This window comes from Oncorhynchus mykiss, chromosome 2 (assembly GCF_057628025.1).
Source record: "Oncorhynchus mykiss isolate SJ-2025 chromosome 2, ASM5762802v1, whole genome shotgun sequence".
Lineage (NCBI taxonomy): Eukaryota > Metazoa > Chordata > Actinopteri > Salmoniformes > Salmonidae > Oncorhynchus > Oncorhynchus mykiss.
Window position 1 is genome coordinate 16,676,465 of NC_143023.1, and position 16,506 is coordinate 16,692,970.

At 44.8% G+C, this 16,506-nt stretch overlaps 1 protein-coding gene across 2 annotated transcripts in view; it reads right to left on the reverse strand.

The window, feature by feature from the left end:
* itga10 (integrin subunit alpha 10) overlaps positions 1–16,506 on the reverse strand; it is a 65,999-nt gene that overhangs the window by 14,294 nt on the left and 35,199 nt on the right. For both annotated transcript variants that reach the window (XR_016484587.1, XM_036939768.2), the window contains exons 8-11: positions 8,814–8,964; positions 3,511–3,676; positions 1,913–1,986; positions 1,639–1,783 (exon numbers count right to left, since the gene is read on the reverse strand). Coding sequence is in view for 1 of the 2 variants with exons in the window: in XM_036939768.2 (XP_036795663.2) it covers positions 1,639–1,783; positions 1,913–1,986; positions 3,511–3,676; positions 8,814–8,964 (536 nt within the window). In the remaining variant the exon portion in view is untranslated. The remainder of the gene's footprint in view (positions 1–1,638; positions 1,784–1,912; positions 1,987–3,510; positions 3,677–8,813; positions 8,965–16,506) is intronic.

Consider the following 16,506-nt stretch of genomic DNA (forward strand, 5'->3'; position numbering starts at 1 on the left):
TAAGTTTAGTAGTATTGCGTGTAAAACAGTGATAAGTTTAGTAGTATTATGTGTAAAACAGTGATAAGTTTAGTAGTATTGCGTGTAAAAGTGATAAGTTTAGTAGTATTATGTGTAAAACAGTGATAAGTTTAGTAGTATTATGTGTAAAACAGTGATGCGTTTAGTAGTATTATGTGTAAAACAGTGGTACATTTAGTAGTATTATGTGTAAAACAGTGATAAGTTTAGTAGTATTGCGTGTAAAAGTGATAAGTTTAGTAGTATTATGTGTAAAACAGTGGTACATTTAGTAGTATTGCGTGTAAAACAGTGATACGTTTAGTAGTATTATGTGTAAAACAGTGATACGTTTAATAGTATTATGTGTAAAACAGTGATAAGTTTAGTAGTATTATGTGTAAAACAGTGATACGTTTAGTAGTATTATGTGTAAAACAGTGGTACATTTAGTAGTACTATGTGTAAAACAGTGATAAGTTTAGTAGTATTATGTGTAAAACAGTGATAGGTTTAGTAGTATTATGTGTAAAACAGTGATAAGTTTAGTAGTATTATGTGTAAAACAGTGATAAGTTTAGTAGTATTATGTGTAAAACAGTGATAAGTTTAGTAGTATTATGTGTAAAACAGTGATAAGTTTAGTAGTATTATGTGTAAAACAGTGATAAGTTTAGTAGTATTATGTGTAAAACAGTGATAAGTTTAGTAGTATTATGTGTAAAACAGTGATAAGTTTAGTAGTATTATGTGTAAAACAGTGATAAGTTGAATAGTATTATGTGTAAAACAGTGATAAGTTTAGTAGTATTATGTGTAAAACAGTGATAAGTTTAGTAGTATTATGTGTAAAACAGTGATACGTTGAGTAGTATTATGTGTAAAACAGTGATAAGTTTAGTAGTATTATGTGTAAAACAGTTATAAGTTTAGTAGTATTATGTGTAAAACAGTGATACGTTTAGTAGTATTATGTGTAAAACAGTGGTACGATTAGTAGTATTATGTGTAAAACAGTGATAAGTTGAGTAGTATCATGTGTAAAAAAGTGATACGTTTAGTAGTATTATGTGTAAATCCGTGATAAATGTAGTAGTATTATGTGTAAAACAGTGATAAGTTGAGTAGTATTATGTGTAAAACAGTGATAAGTTTAGTAGTATTATGTGTAAAACAGTGATAAGTTTAGTAGTATTATGTGTAAAACAGTGGTACGATTAGTAGTATTATGTGTAAAACAGTGATAAGTTTAGTAGTATTATGTGTAAAACAGTGGTACGATTAGTAGTATTATGTGTAAAACAGTGGTAAGTTTAGTAGTATTGCGTGTAAAACAGTGATAAGTTTAGTAGTATTATGTGTAAAACAGTGATAAGTTGAGTAGTATTATGTGTAAAACAGTGATAAGTTTTGTAGTATTATGTGTAAAACAGTGATAAGTTGAGTAGTATTATGTGTAAAACAGTGATAAGTTGAGTAGTATTATGTGTAAAACAGTGATAAGTTGAGTAGTATTATGTGTAAAACAGTGATAAGTTGAGTAGTATTATGTGTAAAACAGTGATAAGTTGAGTAGTATTATGTGTGAAACGGTATAATGTAAAGTGTACATAGTGTAATGTAAGTAAGTTAAGTCACCCAGATAGGCAGCATGGTTCTTGAGCTCCTGGGGGAACTCTGACTCAAAGGCCTCTCTGGTGGGCATGATGCGGCCCTCAGCGCCCTCCTTCAGCACCCCTCCGTCCCAGTCATACGCCCCCACCATCCCAAACAGGATGCCATCCTGAAACACACGCATGGGAGAGGGGGGATAAACATACAGTACAATGACAGATCAGAAATTCAAGACAATGACATGACGCGTGCGCTCGCATGCTTGCACACTACGCACACACACACATGGTGGACTCACATCGAGAACGTGTGTGGAGAAGCCAATCTGGGACATCTCAAACTTGAAGGAGCTCTCGTTGTACCCCAGCGTCCCTGTGACGAAACAGAAACATCAAAACAACGTTTAACAAACCTTTCTAGCACATTTTCTGTAGTATCCAACACAAAAATCTAGTTGAGCAGATCTCTCTGCTATTATTTTGTGTCATGTCATTCAAAAATGATTTGATTAAATCATGAGTCTCACCCTCTCATGTTTCTGTGCCCAACCACATATCTGTGTGGTGTGGGGGTTCAGTGACTGAGTGAGGGGCTAATGGGACCTCTGCTGAGGTGAAAGCGGAACAGGTTTACCCTAACCCTAACTCTCAGAGGAAGTTTAGTTGAATGTTTGGTTAATGTTTGTTCTGCCAGTGCCAGGTGGCATGGGACTAAACATGGCATCCTGTGCTGCCCACTCTGACACATGAATACCGTGATGGGACTAAACATGGCATCCTGTGCTGCCCACTCTGACACCTGAATACCGTGATGGGACTAAATGTGGCATCCTGTGCTGCCCACTCTGACACATGAATACCGTGATGGGACTAAACGTGGCATCCTGTGCTGCCCACTCTGACACCTGAATACTGTGATGGGACTAAACGTGGCATCCTGTGCTGCCCACTCTGACACATGAATACCGTGATGGGACTAAACGTGGCATCCTGTGCTGCCCACTCTGACACATGAATACCGTGATGGGACTAAACGTGGCATCCTGTGCTGCCCACACTGACACATGAATACCGTGATGGGACTAAATGTGGCATCCTGTGCTGCCCACTCTGACACATGAATACCGTGATGGGACTAAACGTGGCATCCTGTGCTGCCCACTCTGACACATGAATACCGTGATGGGACTAAATGTGGCATCCTGTGCTGCCCACTCTGACACCTGAATACCGTGATGGGACTAAACGTGGCATCCTGTGCTGCCCACTCTGACACATGAATACCATGATGGGACTAAACGTGGCATCCTGTGCTGCCCACTGTGACACATGAATACTCACTCTCAATTTAAATACTGTTATTTTACTTCTATCCCCCTTTCACCTTTACTCCAAACATTCCCTCCCTTCCTTCCCCTCCCCAATCTGCCACTATCTAGATGCCACAGGTTAGTGCCCTCTCTCTCCCTCCTCACTCAAGACCCCAGCTGGTATACAGAATCTACCTCCCCCATCCTCCTCTCATATCCTCCACTCCCTTCCTCCCTCGCTCCCTACAGACTTCAGGGTGGCATAATTTCCTCCCTTGTTCCTGTAAGTGTTGTGATAGCTGCTCGCGCCCTTCTTTCCTTTTCAAGGTAGTGGCATCTATCCATCCCTTCCTCTTTCATTCCGTCTGGGATTAAATGTGGCACCATTCCCCCTTTTTTGCCTCTTTCCCAATTGAAAGAGAGTAACATCCCTCTCTCTTCTAACTTTCTCCCTGGTTAAATAAGAAAGCAGTTCCTCCCTGTCTCCAGAACACAGACACCCTTTCTCCTCCTTTCTCTTTCCAGCACTTTCACCTCCCTCCTCTCCTCCCTCTCCCTCCCCCTTCCTCTTCCTCTCTCCGTCTCACCCTCTAGAGTGAAGATGCGGTCTCCTAGTGCATCTACGATGTCGTTGAGCGCCGCCTCGTCAGTCACGTTGAAGAAGTATTTGTCGTCAGGGTCGCTGGCAATGTACTTGATCTCACTGATAAACGTCTCTGGGTCCTGCTGCCTGCGGATGTAGTGACCCAATACCTGGAGGGAGAGAGAAAGGGATGAGAAAAGGGAGGGAGAGAGAAAGGGATGAGGAAAGAGAGGGGGAGAGATAAAGGGCGAGGGAGAGAGAGAGGGATGAGGAAATAGAGGGGGGAGAGATAAAGGGCGAGGGAGAGAGAGAGGGATGAGGAAAGAGAGGGGGGAGAGATAAAGGGCGAGGGAGAGAGAGAGGGATGAGGAAAGAGAGGGGGGAGAGATAAAGGGGGAAGGAGAGAGAAAGGGATGAGAAAAGAGAGGGGGGAGAGATAAAGGGCGAGGGAGAGAGAGAGGGATGAGGAAAGAGAGGGGGAGAGAAAGGGCGAGGGAGAAAGAGAGGGATGAGGAAAGAGAGGGGGAGAGATAAAGGGCAAGGGAGAGAGAAAGGGATGAGAAAAGAGAGGGGGAGAGAAAGGGCGAGGGAGAAAGAGAGGGATGAGGAAAGAGAGGGGGGAGAGATAAAGGGGGAGGGAGAGAGAGAGAAAGGGGTTAAAGGGAAGGGTAGAAAAACAAAAGGGAGAGAAAGAAGGGGTTAAATGTAAGGGACAGAAAAAGTGAAAGGTAGAGCGAGAGATAACATTAACAGACATATTCTCTACGTCTTCCGCCAATAACTCCTCCATGTTTCACAGGGACAGAGAACATTTATATAGAGGGAGAGATATTACTGAGTCAGGACAATCTGAGAGGACAGAGAGAGAGCTGCCAACACCAACCCCGTACAGTACAGTAGAGGACATAACCTGAATCAAGGACAACCACAGAGAGACAACCCTTAAAAGACAAAAAACAGATACTGTCCTTAGGGTTCTAACTAAGGGGGTGTCTTAAAACAGATACTGTCCGTAGGGTTCTAACTAAGGGGGTGTCTTAAAACAGATACTGTCCGTAGGGTTCTAACTAAGGGGGTGTCTTAAAACAGATACTGTCCGTAGGGTTCTAACTAAGGGGGTGTCTTAAAACAGATACTGTCCGTAGGGTTCTAACTAAGGGGGTGTCTTAAAATGGAGTCAGCTAAAATGTTTGGGAAATACTGCTCTAGCAAACCGTGAAATGAAAGAATTGGTCCAGACAGGGGGAGAGAGATGACTGGTGTGGTAGGACTCTATAGTGTGAGGAGGCTATAGTAACAGCTACAGTTAGTAGTCTGTAATACAGAATAGCCTAAACACTGCAGTAAGGAGCACATTCCTCCCGAGAAACCCAATCCCAACAATCCTTCCCTGTCACTCTGGCTGCCATCTTAAATAAGGAAATTCTCTGTTTTCAAAGGGGAGGGAGGGAAGGAGGGATGGATGGAGGGAGAGAGGGAGGGAGGGAGGGATAGAGGAATGGAGGGGGGAGAGATGGAGGAAGGGAGGGAGGGAGAGAGAGAAGGAAGGAGGAAGGAGGGATGGAGGAAGGGAGGGAGGTATAGAGGATGAAGGGAGGGAGGGAGAGAGGGAAGGAGGAAGGGCGGGATGAAGGGAGGGAGGGATGGATGAAGGGAGGGAGGGATGGATGAAGGGAGGGAGAGATGGAGAGAGGGAAGGAGGAAGGTGGGGATGGAGGGATGGATGAAGAGAGGGAGGGAGAGAGGGAAGGAGGGAGAGAGGGAGGGAGGGAGGGAAGGATGGATGGATGGATGAAGGGAGGGAGGGAGGGAGGGAGGGAGGGAGGGAGGGAGGGAGGGAGGGAGGGAGGGAGGGAGGGAGGGAGGGAGGGAGGGAGGGAGGGAAGGAAGGAAGGAAGGAAGGAAGGAAGGAAGGAAGGAAGGAAGGAAGGAAGGAAGGAAGGAAGGAAGGATGGATGGAGGGAGGGAGGGAGGGTTTAAAGTGAAGGAATCCTACACTATAAATGTATACATGAAGATCTTATAGAAGCAGAGAAATTCCATTGGTCTTGCCAGCTGCTGCTGGTTTGTCCTCAGAGTCACGAACGGAGAGGGAGGACAGAAATACAGACAGCGGGAGGTAGCTTGTTAACTATTCAAAACATACAGTGAAGTTATAGCTACTGCAAATGTACAGTGCCTTGCGAAAGTATTCGGCCCCCTTGAACTTTGCGACCTTTTGCCACATTTCAGGCTTCAAACATAAAGATATAAAACTGTATTTTTTTGTGAAGAATCAACAACAAGTGGGACACAATCATGAAGTGGAACGACATTTATTGGATATTTCAAACTTTTTTAACAAATCAAAAACTGAAAAATTGGGCGTGCAAAATAATTCAGCCCCCTTAAGTTAATACTTTGTAGCACCACCTTTTGCTGCGATTACAGCTGTAAGTCGCTTGGGGTATGTCTCTATCAGTTTTGCACATCGAGAGACTGACATTTTTTCCCATTCCTCCTTGCAAAACAGCTCGAGCTCAGTGTGTTTGGATGGAGAGCATTTGTGAACAGCAGTTTTCAGTTCTTTCCACAGATTTTCGATTGGATTCAGGTCTGGACATTGACTTGGCCATTCTAACACCTGGATATGTTTATTTTTGAACCATTCCATTGTAGATTTTGGTTTATGTTTTGGATCATTGTCTTGTTGGAAGACAAATCTCCGTCCCAGTCTCAGGTCTTTTGCAGACTCCATCAGGTGTTCTTCCAGAATGGTCCTGTATTTGGCTCCATCCATCTTCCCATCAATTTTAACCATCTTCCCTGTCCCTGCTGAAGAAAAGCAGGCCCAAACCATGATGCTGCCACCACCATGTTTGACAGTGGGGATGGTGTGTTCAGCTGTGTTGCTTTTACGCCAAACATAACGTTTTGCATTGTTGCCAAAAAGTTCAATTTTGGTTTCATCTGACCAGAGCACCTTCTTCCACATGTTTGGTGTGTCTCCCAGGTGGCTTGTGGCAAACTTTAAATGACACTTTTTATGGATATCTTTAAGAAATGGCTTTCTTCTTGCCACTCTTCCATAAAGGCCAGATTTGTGCAATATACAACTGATTGTTGTCCTATGGACAGAGTCTCCCACCTCAGCTGTAGATCTCTGCAGTTCATCCAGAGTGATCATGGGCCTCTTGGCTGCATCTCTGATCAGTCTTCTCCTTGTATGAGCTGAAAGTTTAGAGGGACGGCCAGGTCTTGGTAGATTTGCAGTGGTCTGATACTCCTTCCATTTCAATATTATCGCTTGCACAGTGCTCCTTGGGATGTTTAAAGCTTGGGAAATCTTTTTGTATCCAAATCCGGCTTTAAACTTCTTCACAACAGTATCTCGGACCTGCCTGGTGTGTTCCTTGTTCTTCATGATGCTCTCTGCGCTTTTAACGGACCTCTGAGACTATCACAGTGCAGGTGCATTTATACGGAGACTTGATTACACACAGGTGGATTGTATTTATCATCATTAGTCATTTAGGTCAACATTGGATCATTCAGAGATCCTCACTGAACTTCTGGAGAGAGTTTGCTGCACTGAAAGTAAAGGGGCTGAATAATTTTGCACGCCCAATTTTTCAGTTTTTGATTTGTTAAAAAAGTTTGAAATATCCAATAAATGTCGTTCCACTTCATGATTGTGTCCCACTTGTTGTTGATTCTTCACAAAAAAATACAGTTTTATATCTTTATGTTTGAAGCCTGAAATGTGGCAAAAGGTCGTAAAGTTCAAGGGGGCCGAATACTTTCGCAAGGCACTGTATATTCACATGTATACACACAGTTGCACATGCACACAAACAAACTCGCAAACAGACAAACACACCCCCTTTGACCCCTCCCCTTGTTGACTGTAAATTCTGTGTGAGTCGGCAGGCAGGCAGGCTGATGTATAAAACACGACTCAGGCTGTTATTTTAGAGAGCTTGTTGCTCTGCTCTCCCCAAAGGGCTGTTTTCTGTCCTACACACACTGGCAGCAGGACAGAGAGCAACAACATCAAAACATTGCAGCCGTCACAGTGAAACCACATTTCAGCAAGACCCTGGAGATTCTCTCTCTCTCTCTCTCTCTCTCTCTCTCTCTCTCTCTCTCTCTCTCTCTCTCTCTCTCTCTCTCTCTCTCTCTCTCTCTCTCTCTCTCTCTCTCTCTCTCTCTCTCTCTCTCTCTCTCTCTCTCTCTCTCTCTCTCTCTCTCTCTCTCTCTCTCTCTCTCTCTCTCTCTCTCTCTCTCTCTCTCTCTCTCTCTCTCTCTCTCTCTCTCTCTCTCTCTCTCTCTCTCTCTCTCTCTCTCTCTCTCTCTCTCTCTCTCTCTCTCTCACACAGTGGCTCTGCAGGTCCCAGTGTTTATATTGTGGTTCCTCTGGTGACAGTGGCTCTGCAGGTCCCAGTGTTTATATTGTGGTTCCTCTGGTGACAGTGGCTCTGCAGGTCCCAGTGTTTATATTGTGGTTCCTCTGGTGACAGTGGCTCTGCAGGTCCCAGTGTTTATATTGTGGTTCCTCTGGTGACAGTGGCTCTGCAGGTCCCAGTGTTTATATTGTGGTTCCTCTGGTGACAGCGGCTCTGCAGGTCCCAGTGTTTATATTGTGGTTCCTCTGGTGACAGTGGCTCTGCAGGTCACAGTGTTTATATTGTGGTTCCTCTGGTGACAGTGGCTCTGCAGGTCACAGTGTTTATATTGTGGTTCCTCTGGTGACAGTGGCTCTGCAGGTCCCAGTGTTTATATTGTGGTTCCTCTGGTGACTGTGTCTCTGCAGGTCACAGTGTTTATATTGTGGTTCCTCTGGTGACAGTGGCTCTGCAGGTCCCAGTGTTTATATTGTGGGCTGTGTGCATGTGTGTGTGTCTGTGTGTGTGTGTGTGTGTGTTAGGGGGGTGGGGTGGGGCAGGAAGACATAGCTGTTGTTACCCACTGGGTTATTTTAAGGAGCCAGCGGGGTTCAGTTAGTGATTTGCTGGGGCTATTTTAAAAACCACAGGCATTATTTCAGGCCAGTTTGAGGCTGAATGGGCAGGATGGCTAGCTCTCACGTTATGCAGGGTATGTGAGGTGGTATGGTGGAAAAGCTGTGGGGTTGGTTGGTGAGACTGTCTGCCATATTGGTTAGTGAGTTTTGTGGTGTAGCAGGCATGCCGCATTCATGTGCTCTATGAAACAGTGTGTGTGTGTGCGTGCATGTGTCTCTGTGTGTGTGTGTGTGTGTGTGCGTGCGTCTCTGTGTGTGTGTGTGTGTGTGTGTGTGTGTGTGTGTGTGTGTGTGTGTGTACTCACAGCGATGGCATATCTGGTGATGTTTCTCTTCTCACACTCCTCCAGAGCATCCGGTAGCTCCTCCCCATCATGTGACTCTCCGTCCGTCACAACGATCATGACCTTGGTGGCCCCCTCCCTCGCCCCCCGCTCAGGGCTGAATGCCTCCGTACTGGACAAAGACAGATATAAAGAACTTTATTAGCTAAATATCACAGTGCTGTTGTCAGCATGTTAAAACAGCACATACTTGTTCAAGACCCAAACTGCTTCCATGTACATTCTCTTTCCGTTGCCCTGAACCAAACCACAATAAAACACAAATATTGTTCTAGAGTTGGATCTGAAACATCATGGCCTGAAGTAGAGTATCTCATGACAAGCTGTAGACCACACTATTTGCCAAGAGAGTTTTCATCTATTTTTTTCGTGGCTGTTTATGTACCACCAAAGACGGGAACTAAGACCTCACTCAGTCAGCTGTATCAGGAAATAAGCAAACAGGAAACCTCTCACCCAGAGGCAGTGCTCCTAGTGGCCTGGGACTTTTATGCAGGGAAACTTAAATCCATTTGACCTCATTTCTATCAGCATGTTAAATGCGCAACCAGAGGGGAAAAAATTCTAGATCACCTTTACTCCACACACAGAGACGTGTACAAAGCTCTCCCTCGCCCTCCATTTGACAAATCTGACCATAATTCTATACTCCTGATTCCAGCTTACCAGCTAAAATTAAAGCAGGAAGCACCAGTGACTCAGTCTATAAAAGAAAGTGGTCAAATGAAGCAGATACTAAACTACAGGACAGTTTTGCTAGCACAGACTGGAATATGTTATGGGATTCTTCCGATGGCCTTGAGGAGTACACCACATCAGTCACTGGCTTTATCAATAAGTGCATTGAGGACATCGTCCCCATAGTGACTGTACATACCCCAACCAGAAGCCATGGATTACAGGCAACATTCTCACTGAGCTAAAGGTTAGAGCTGCCGCTTTCAAGGTGCGGGACTCTAACCCGGAAGCTTATAAGACATCCTGCTATACCCTCAGACGAACCATCAAACAAGCTAAGTGCCAATACAGGACTAAGATTGAATCATACTACACCGGCTCCAACGCTCGTCAGATGTGGCAGGGCCTGCAAACTATTACAGACTACAAAGGGAAGCACAGCCGCGAGCTGCCCAGTGACACGAGCCTACCAGACGAGCTAAATCACTTCTATGCTCGCTTCGAGGCAAGCAACACTGAGGCATGCATGAGAGCATCAGCTGTTCCGGGCGACTGTGGGATCATGCTCTCCATAGCCGACGTGAGTAAGACCTTTAAACAGGTCAACATTCACAAGGCCACTGGGCCAGACGGATTACCAGGAAGTGTGCTCCGGGAATGTGCTGACCAACTGGCAGATGTCTCACTGACATTTTCAACATGTCCCTGATTGAGTCTGTAATACCAACATGTTTCAAGCAGACCACCATAGTCCCTGTGCCCAAGAGCACTAAGGTGACCTGCCTAAATGACTACAGACCTGTAACACTCACGTCTGTAGCCATGAAGTGCTTTGAAAGGCTGGTCATGGCTCACATTAACATCATTATCCCAGAAACCCTCCCTCTGCAACTGGATCCTGGACTTCCTGACGGGCCACCCCAGGTGGTGAGGGTAGGTAGCAACACATCTGCCACGCTGATCCTCAACACTGGAGTCCCTCAGGGGTGCGTGCTCAGTCCCCTCCTGTACACCCTGTTCACCTACGACTGCATGGCCAGGCACAACTCCAACACCATCATTAAGTTTGCAGACGACACAACAGTGGTAGGCCTGGTGACCAACAATGACGAGACAGCCTATAGGGAGGAGGTCAGAGACCTGGCCGGGTGGTGCCAGAATAACAACCTATCCCTCAACTTAATCAAGACAAAGGAGATGATTGTGGACTACAGGAAAAGGAGGACCGAGCAGGCCCCCATTCTCATCGACGGGGCTGTAAATCAAAATCAAATCAAATTTTATTAGTGTCATGATGTTGGCCTCTTTGGGTATAGCCCCATCCCCCTCTCCCTGCCTCCCCCTTGCCTCCTTCAACTAGGTTGCTGTGGTCAGAGAGACGTCGTAAATTCCTGAGGAACAAAGCAATTCCTGTGGTGGTGAATCTCTTAAAAGAAGGGTTGGAAATCCAAACGTGGATCACGTTAAAGTAATCCAGCAATCTCAATTGCTTGGGTCTCATTCAATTTATTTATTTCAATTGTCGGACATACCTTTCTAGGTTCCTCGAATTAAATGAGACACCTTAAACTTTGCAATAGTAACCTAGATGAACCAACTTCCCAGGTGAATTTAAAGTTTAATTCCCAGATAGCCTATCCAGGTATGATTAATCATTATCATTGATTAATTCAATTTGCTTTTGCAAATTCATTCATGTCCAACTTCCACAGTACTGTCCAGTACTTATGGTTCATTAATCTATAAATAGATTAAAAGCGTCTTTGCAGCTCCCAATATAGTTACTCAAAGTAACAAGGTTCTACTCAAAACACTGCAGACCAAAGACGATCAGTTAATGAACACAATGACAAAGTTGGATGGCAAATCAGCAGAACTCATTCAGGTCGCTGACCAAATGAATGATGAGAGAACTCAGGTGATGAAGATGGAAATATTGCTTTCTAAGCAAGCGGAGGAAATCTCATCACAGGATCTCTCGCTCCGTACTCAAGACCTCTATCTGCAAGCCATGACAGATAAGTTTGAGCCCGGAAGGAGCAAGTGTGACACTCACGTGTCCAAAATCAGTACTCTAAGCGCTCAAGTGGACTCTGCAATGCAGCAGAATACCACCCTTAGGTACCATCTGGAGGAAGTCCAGAATGGTCACGCTCTACAGCGTGACTACGAATCCAAGCAACCGGAGCCCTGTACTCACAGGAGTATGATGATAGGTTTCAGACATTGCCTCCCTCATGTGTCCCTCAGTCTTCTCCTCTTGGCCATTCGGCACTGAGTAATATTGCGCCTCTTGGCCAACAACATCAACAAGGCTTGGCTTCTCCTCTTGGCCTTTCGGCCCCAATCTCTCCACAGGATGAAGCCAACCCTTTCCACCCGCTTGACGCGGAATACCTTGACAAACAAGAATTTCCCCACCTTTGACCCCGTTCCAGGTCAGCCAAACGATACTGAAACGTTCCTAGCTGACATAGAGGACGCGTTGGATGGCTACCCGAACAGTACAGGTTCTGACAGGGTTTACCTGTTGAAGCGAATGTCGAATAGACATGTGACATGGTTCATTCGTCTACAACAGCAACACGTGCTAAATGACAACGCTAAACTTGCCACAGCTTTGAAATTAGAATTGAGTGCTTCTGCGACTCGCAAACACGATAGCTTACTGGCTAACACCGTCAAACAAGCTCGGAACGAACACCCACAAGCTTACTATCATAGGCTTCGTTCAGCTTACTTTGGCCTACTCACTGAAACAGGCATGGAAGTCCTGTTACCTTCTAAACAAATGTTCCTGTCGAACTTCATTACCTACTTGGGCCCTGCCGCCCACGTTTGCTTGCCTATCTTACAACTCAGAGAGCTTGCAAGCACAGCTTTTGAGGCATCAAAAGTTCACAATGCTAAGAGACCTGACCACTCGGTTTTGAAGTTTGACCAGGAGCACTCACTCCAGTTAGAGGGTGCATTATCTGGTATTGGAGCGTTGAGAGATGACGCACAACAACAGTTTCTACCACAAAACCATGATTCCAATAACCTCCGTGGTCGAAATAACTGTAAAGTACGTCGCCATCAACATGACTACCGCTACAATCGACCTGTTCCCTACGTTCCTGCACCCAACCCACAAAAAGTGTCAGAGCACCAGGGTAACAAAGGACGATGCAAACGTAGACCAATGTTCTCCAGAAGTTCCTCTACGAGAAGAACTAAAGCGAGAACAATTTGAGAAAAGGGTAAAAGATAAGTCACAAGGACTAGACGAGGAATTACCGGACACCAGGTCCGCAGGAATTAACACCCATAGCAAGGAAGTTAAAATAAAAAATGATCCCGCTCTCACTCGAGACCCTATCCAGGGCCCGCTTGATCAAGAAACAAGCCCCCAGGCTTTGTCTATAGACTCTGATACAAAGGTTGTGAAGAAAAAGGTCAAACGCTTCGTTAAAGCCAAGCCCACTCAAAATCGGAAAAGTCTATCTCCTTCCACCTTGAACAGAAATGACACATCACGTCGGTGCGAACGACCACTACACTTTGTGGGGAATATGTACACTAACCACAAATCTAAAGGGCAATACCTGGAAACAGTCCTGGAGGACTGCTTAACTTGTCATGAGCTAATTGATTCGGGTGCGACAATATCACTCATCTCTCAAACATTGTTTGATAATCTCAAAATGGCTTTGAAGCCAACTAAACATTGGTTAAAAGTGGAACGATGCGACACTACACTTCGAGGGTTCACTCAGACTACCTCACCTCTCACATTGAGAGTCATGCTGAAACTACACTTCAAGGACGTATTGCTCGTTCACCCTGTGTATGAAACTGTAACCCTGCTACTTGGAGCAGACTTGATGGATCGGTTACTCCCATTGATGGATTGGAAAACCAACCAGGTATGGTCACAGGCCACCGTGCCTCCTCCACTGACCACACTGTTTACCCCTAACGCTAGCTGCAACGCAGTCATTCACGAGGGGTATCTGTCGAAAGCACCCCTTGGGAAAAAGATGTTTAAAAACCTCTTGGGGCAGAATCCGATCCAAGGAGATATTACGATATCTCGACACATTCCATCAGCCAACTTGATTGACCATTCTTTTCACGATTTCGAGCCAGCTGTCTCTGTGAATACGCAACTTCCCTCCTCCTTGCAGTCGTGCAATACGGTAGTTGAGATTAACTTCTCTTGCCCTTCGGACACTTCCGCAAGCACTGCGGCCGTCTCAGCAAGAAAAACATTGATGCGCAGAGTATACTCTGCTTCCGATGATACACCTTCCACTTTGTTGGGGACTGTCACCCCTTACAATGATACTAATGGCGTCAGTCCAGCAACTGACCCGATGACTCCCACTGGTGAAACACTTTGCGATATCACAGACCGATATCCTCGTCTCAGCTCCCAGGCACTGAAGAGGTTGCCACACGCAGACGCAGTGGTGACTGACAGAACTCCACAGCCACTGAGGGTGTTGAAGCACAAACACCAGGAGATTTGGTTGAAAGGTTACAGCCATCCTCATAACAACGCGGCCGCTGACAACTCGTACATAGCGTCCGAAATTTTCGTTTGCGCCTCAGACACCAACACCACCCGCTGGTGGGGGGGGGGGGTCCGGAGACACAAAGGGGGGGAATAGTAGCTCAGACCCATGATGAGCCTCATTGAGGCCGGTGGGGGGGTTGAGACTACGGACAACAACGTACGAGGCCGCCAGAGCATAAATCAAATCTAGTTGTAAACTCCCCTATGAGAACAGTGAGGAGCAGACAGGCCCCTAGACGGGGATTATCTTAGAACACATCTAAGATAGTACTGAGGTGTACCACACTGGTTGTAAAGGAAGTCTGGTGGACTTGTCCACCTACAAAACAAATGGCAACAATAATCATTCCTTGCCATGTGTAGGTTCAACTACAATACAACTAGTAAAATGCTCCAATCATGTGTTCCGGTAGTATAATATTTCAGAATAAATCGGTAGTATAACTGGTCCCTTTGAGCACCAGTACCAATGCCAGCGACAGTCAGTCCAGCTACAATCAGTAAGAAGGTTAGAGATCTAACCAATCAAATTACCCTTGACAACAGCGACATAGAAGTCACTCAGAGTGCAACACGTGGAAGGGAATCTCCAGTGCACTCTTCCAATGGTTAACACACATGTCACTAATAAATAGAATCCTCCATTCAGGAGGAAAATTATTAGAATCATTAACCACGATCACACCACGTACGACTGGTCTAATACTTAGAGTACTTCCATCGTGAGGTTAGCTCCTCCGTGGATAACATAGCTATGAAATAGACTTCATACCTACAATACCTTTACATACCTACTATACCTTCACCACTACAATAGCTGTCAGGGAGCCTACCAGGTAAACCACCAGAGGGGACTGCAATGATGATCTACAAACAGGACATCACGTGTTCATGATTTTATGTTGATTTGTAACTTGCAGGACAAACAAGATCCAAACCACCAGGGGGGTATGTCATGACGTTGGCCTCTTTGGGTATAGCAAGCCCCATCCTCCTCTCTTTGCCTCCCCCTTGCCTCCTTCAACTAGGTTGCTGTGGTCAGAGAGACGTTGTAAATTCCTGAGGATCTCCTTATGGACACACAGTATAGGCAGAGTCAATTTTTATAGAGAACAAAGCAATTCCTTCCACCTCACAGAACTTGAGGTACGAACAAATTTCATGTTCCGAAGAAAGTATAAAAGATCCGTGAAGAATCCAGCTGGTCCGTTTGTTACAACTTGGGGAAGCTCATGGGAGACGGTGTGGCCACATTACCATAACGCTGTTTATATATTAGCCTCAGATATGAGGTTTACATCTAATTGTTGTATAAGATGAATGAGGGAGGATGATACCGTTTGTAAAATTGTGTAATATGATTTTGGACTGTTTAATGAAGGAAAACTCAAAAAGGGGATTGGATGGAGTTAACTAAATCAGAGGACCGCCCCTGAGCCCAGTTAGGGTCAGACATCCTGGGACAGCCCTTTTTCTGCCTTCAGAATAAAACTCCCACTCGGGTTTTCGATCAGCAGACCGAGCTTACCTCAATTACGAGATGGCTAAAGGTTGCAGACCATGTTTCTCTCAATCACGGGAGTGCAAAGGTTGTAGACCATTGCTGAATCTTTTAACCATACCACGTGGTTAAACTCTTAGACTATCGATACCGACAGAATAAGAACAAGTCTGTGGTATTAATTACTAGTCTGCAGCTAAAAATTCGGTATCATTGAACGTGAAGAACGACAACCCCCGAAACATCCATTCTATAACGAAACGAATGAATGTCACTTTGAACTATTCACTATAACCACGACAGAGAGAGAGAGGGAGAGAGACGGACAATTCTACAAAATAAACAAACTTTTCACCAGCGATCAAAACGACACACTGAGCGTAAATATATATATTGATTGTAATTGTTCCCGAATGAGTGAGCGTTCATGTGCAAAGGATTAGCATTTCAATTGTTATAATTATCACTCTGTAGTGACTTCTTAGTCGACCCCCACTTCCCCTTTTGTCTAACAAGCCGCCAGGCTGGTTTAGCCCACTAGGGCACATTCTCCTATCATTTCATGTAGCCACATCTACCTTGTTTGTTTGTTTGTTTATGCAATTATGTGAATTACTTAGTAATAAATAAATGATTTAAGACAATTGATGTATGGATGACTCATAGTGAAGACTGGGTTCGTGCAGATAACCAACAATTTACGACGTTTGTAATGAGACTAACGTGAGGTAAAGTAAATCATTAATTAATTCGAAGACTAATTGATCAGATAAAATATCTGAATAGTTATTTTAGGAAATGATAACTTTGTAATCTGGATATTTTTCCTTGGTGCCCCGACTTCCTAGTAATTACGGTTACATGATTAATCAGTCTAATCGCGTAATAACTAATTAAGAGAATCTTTGATAAAA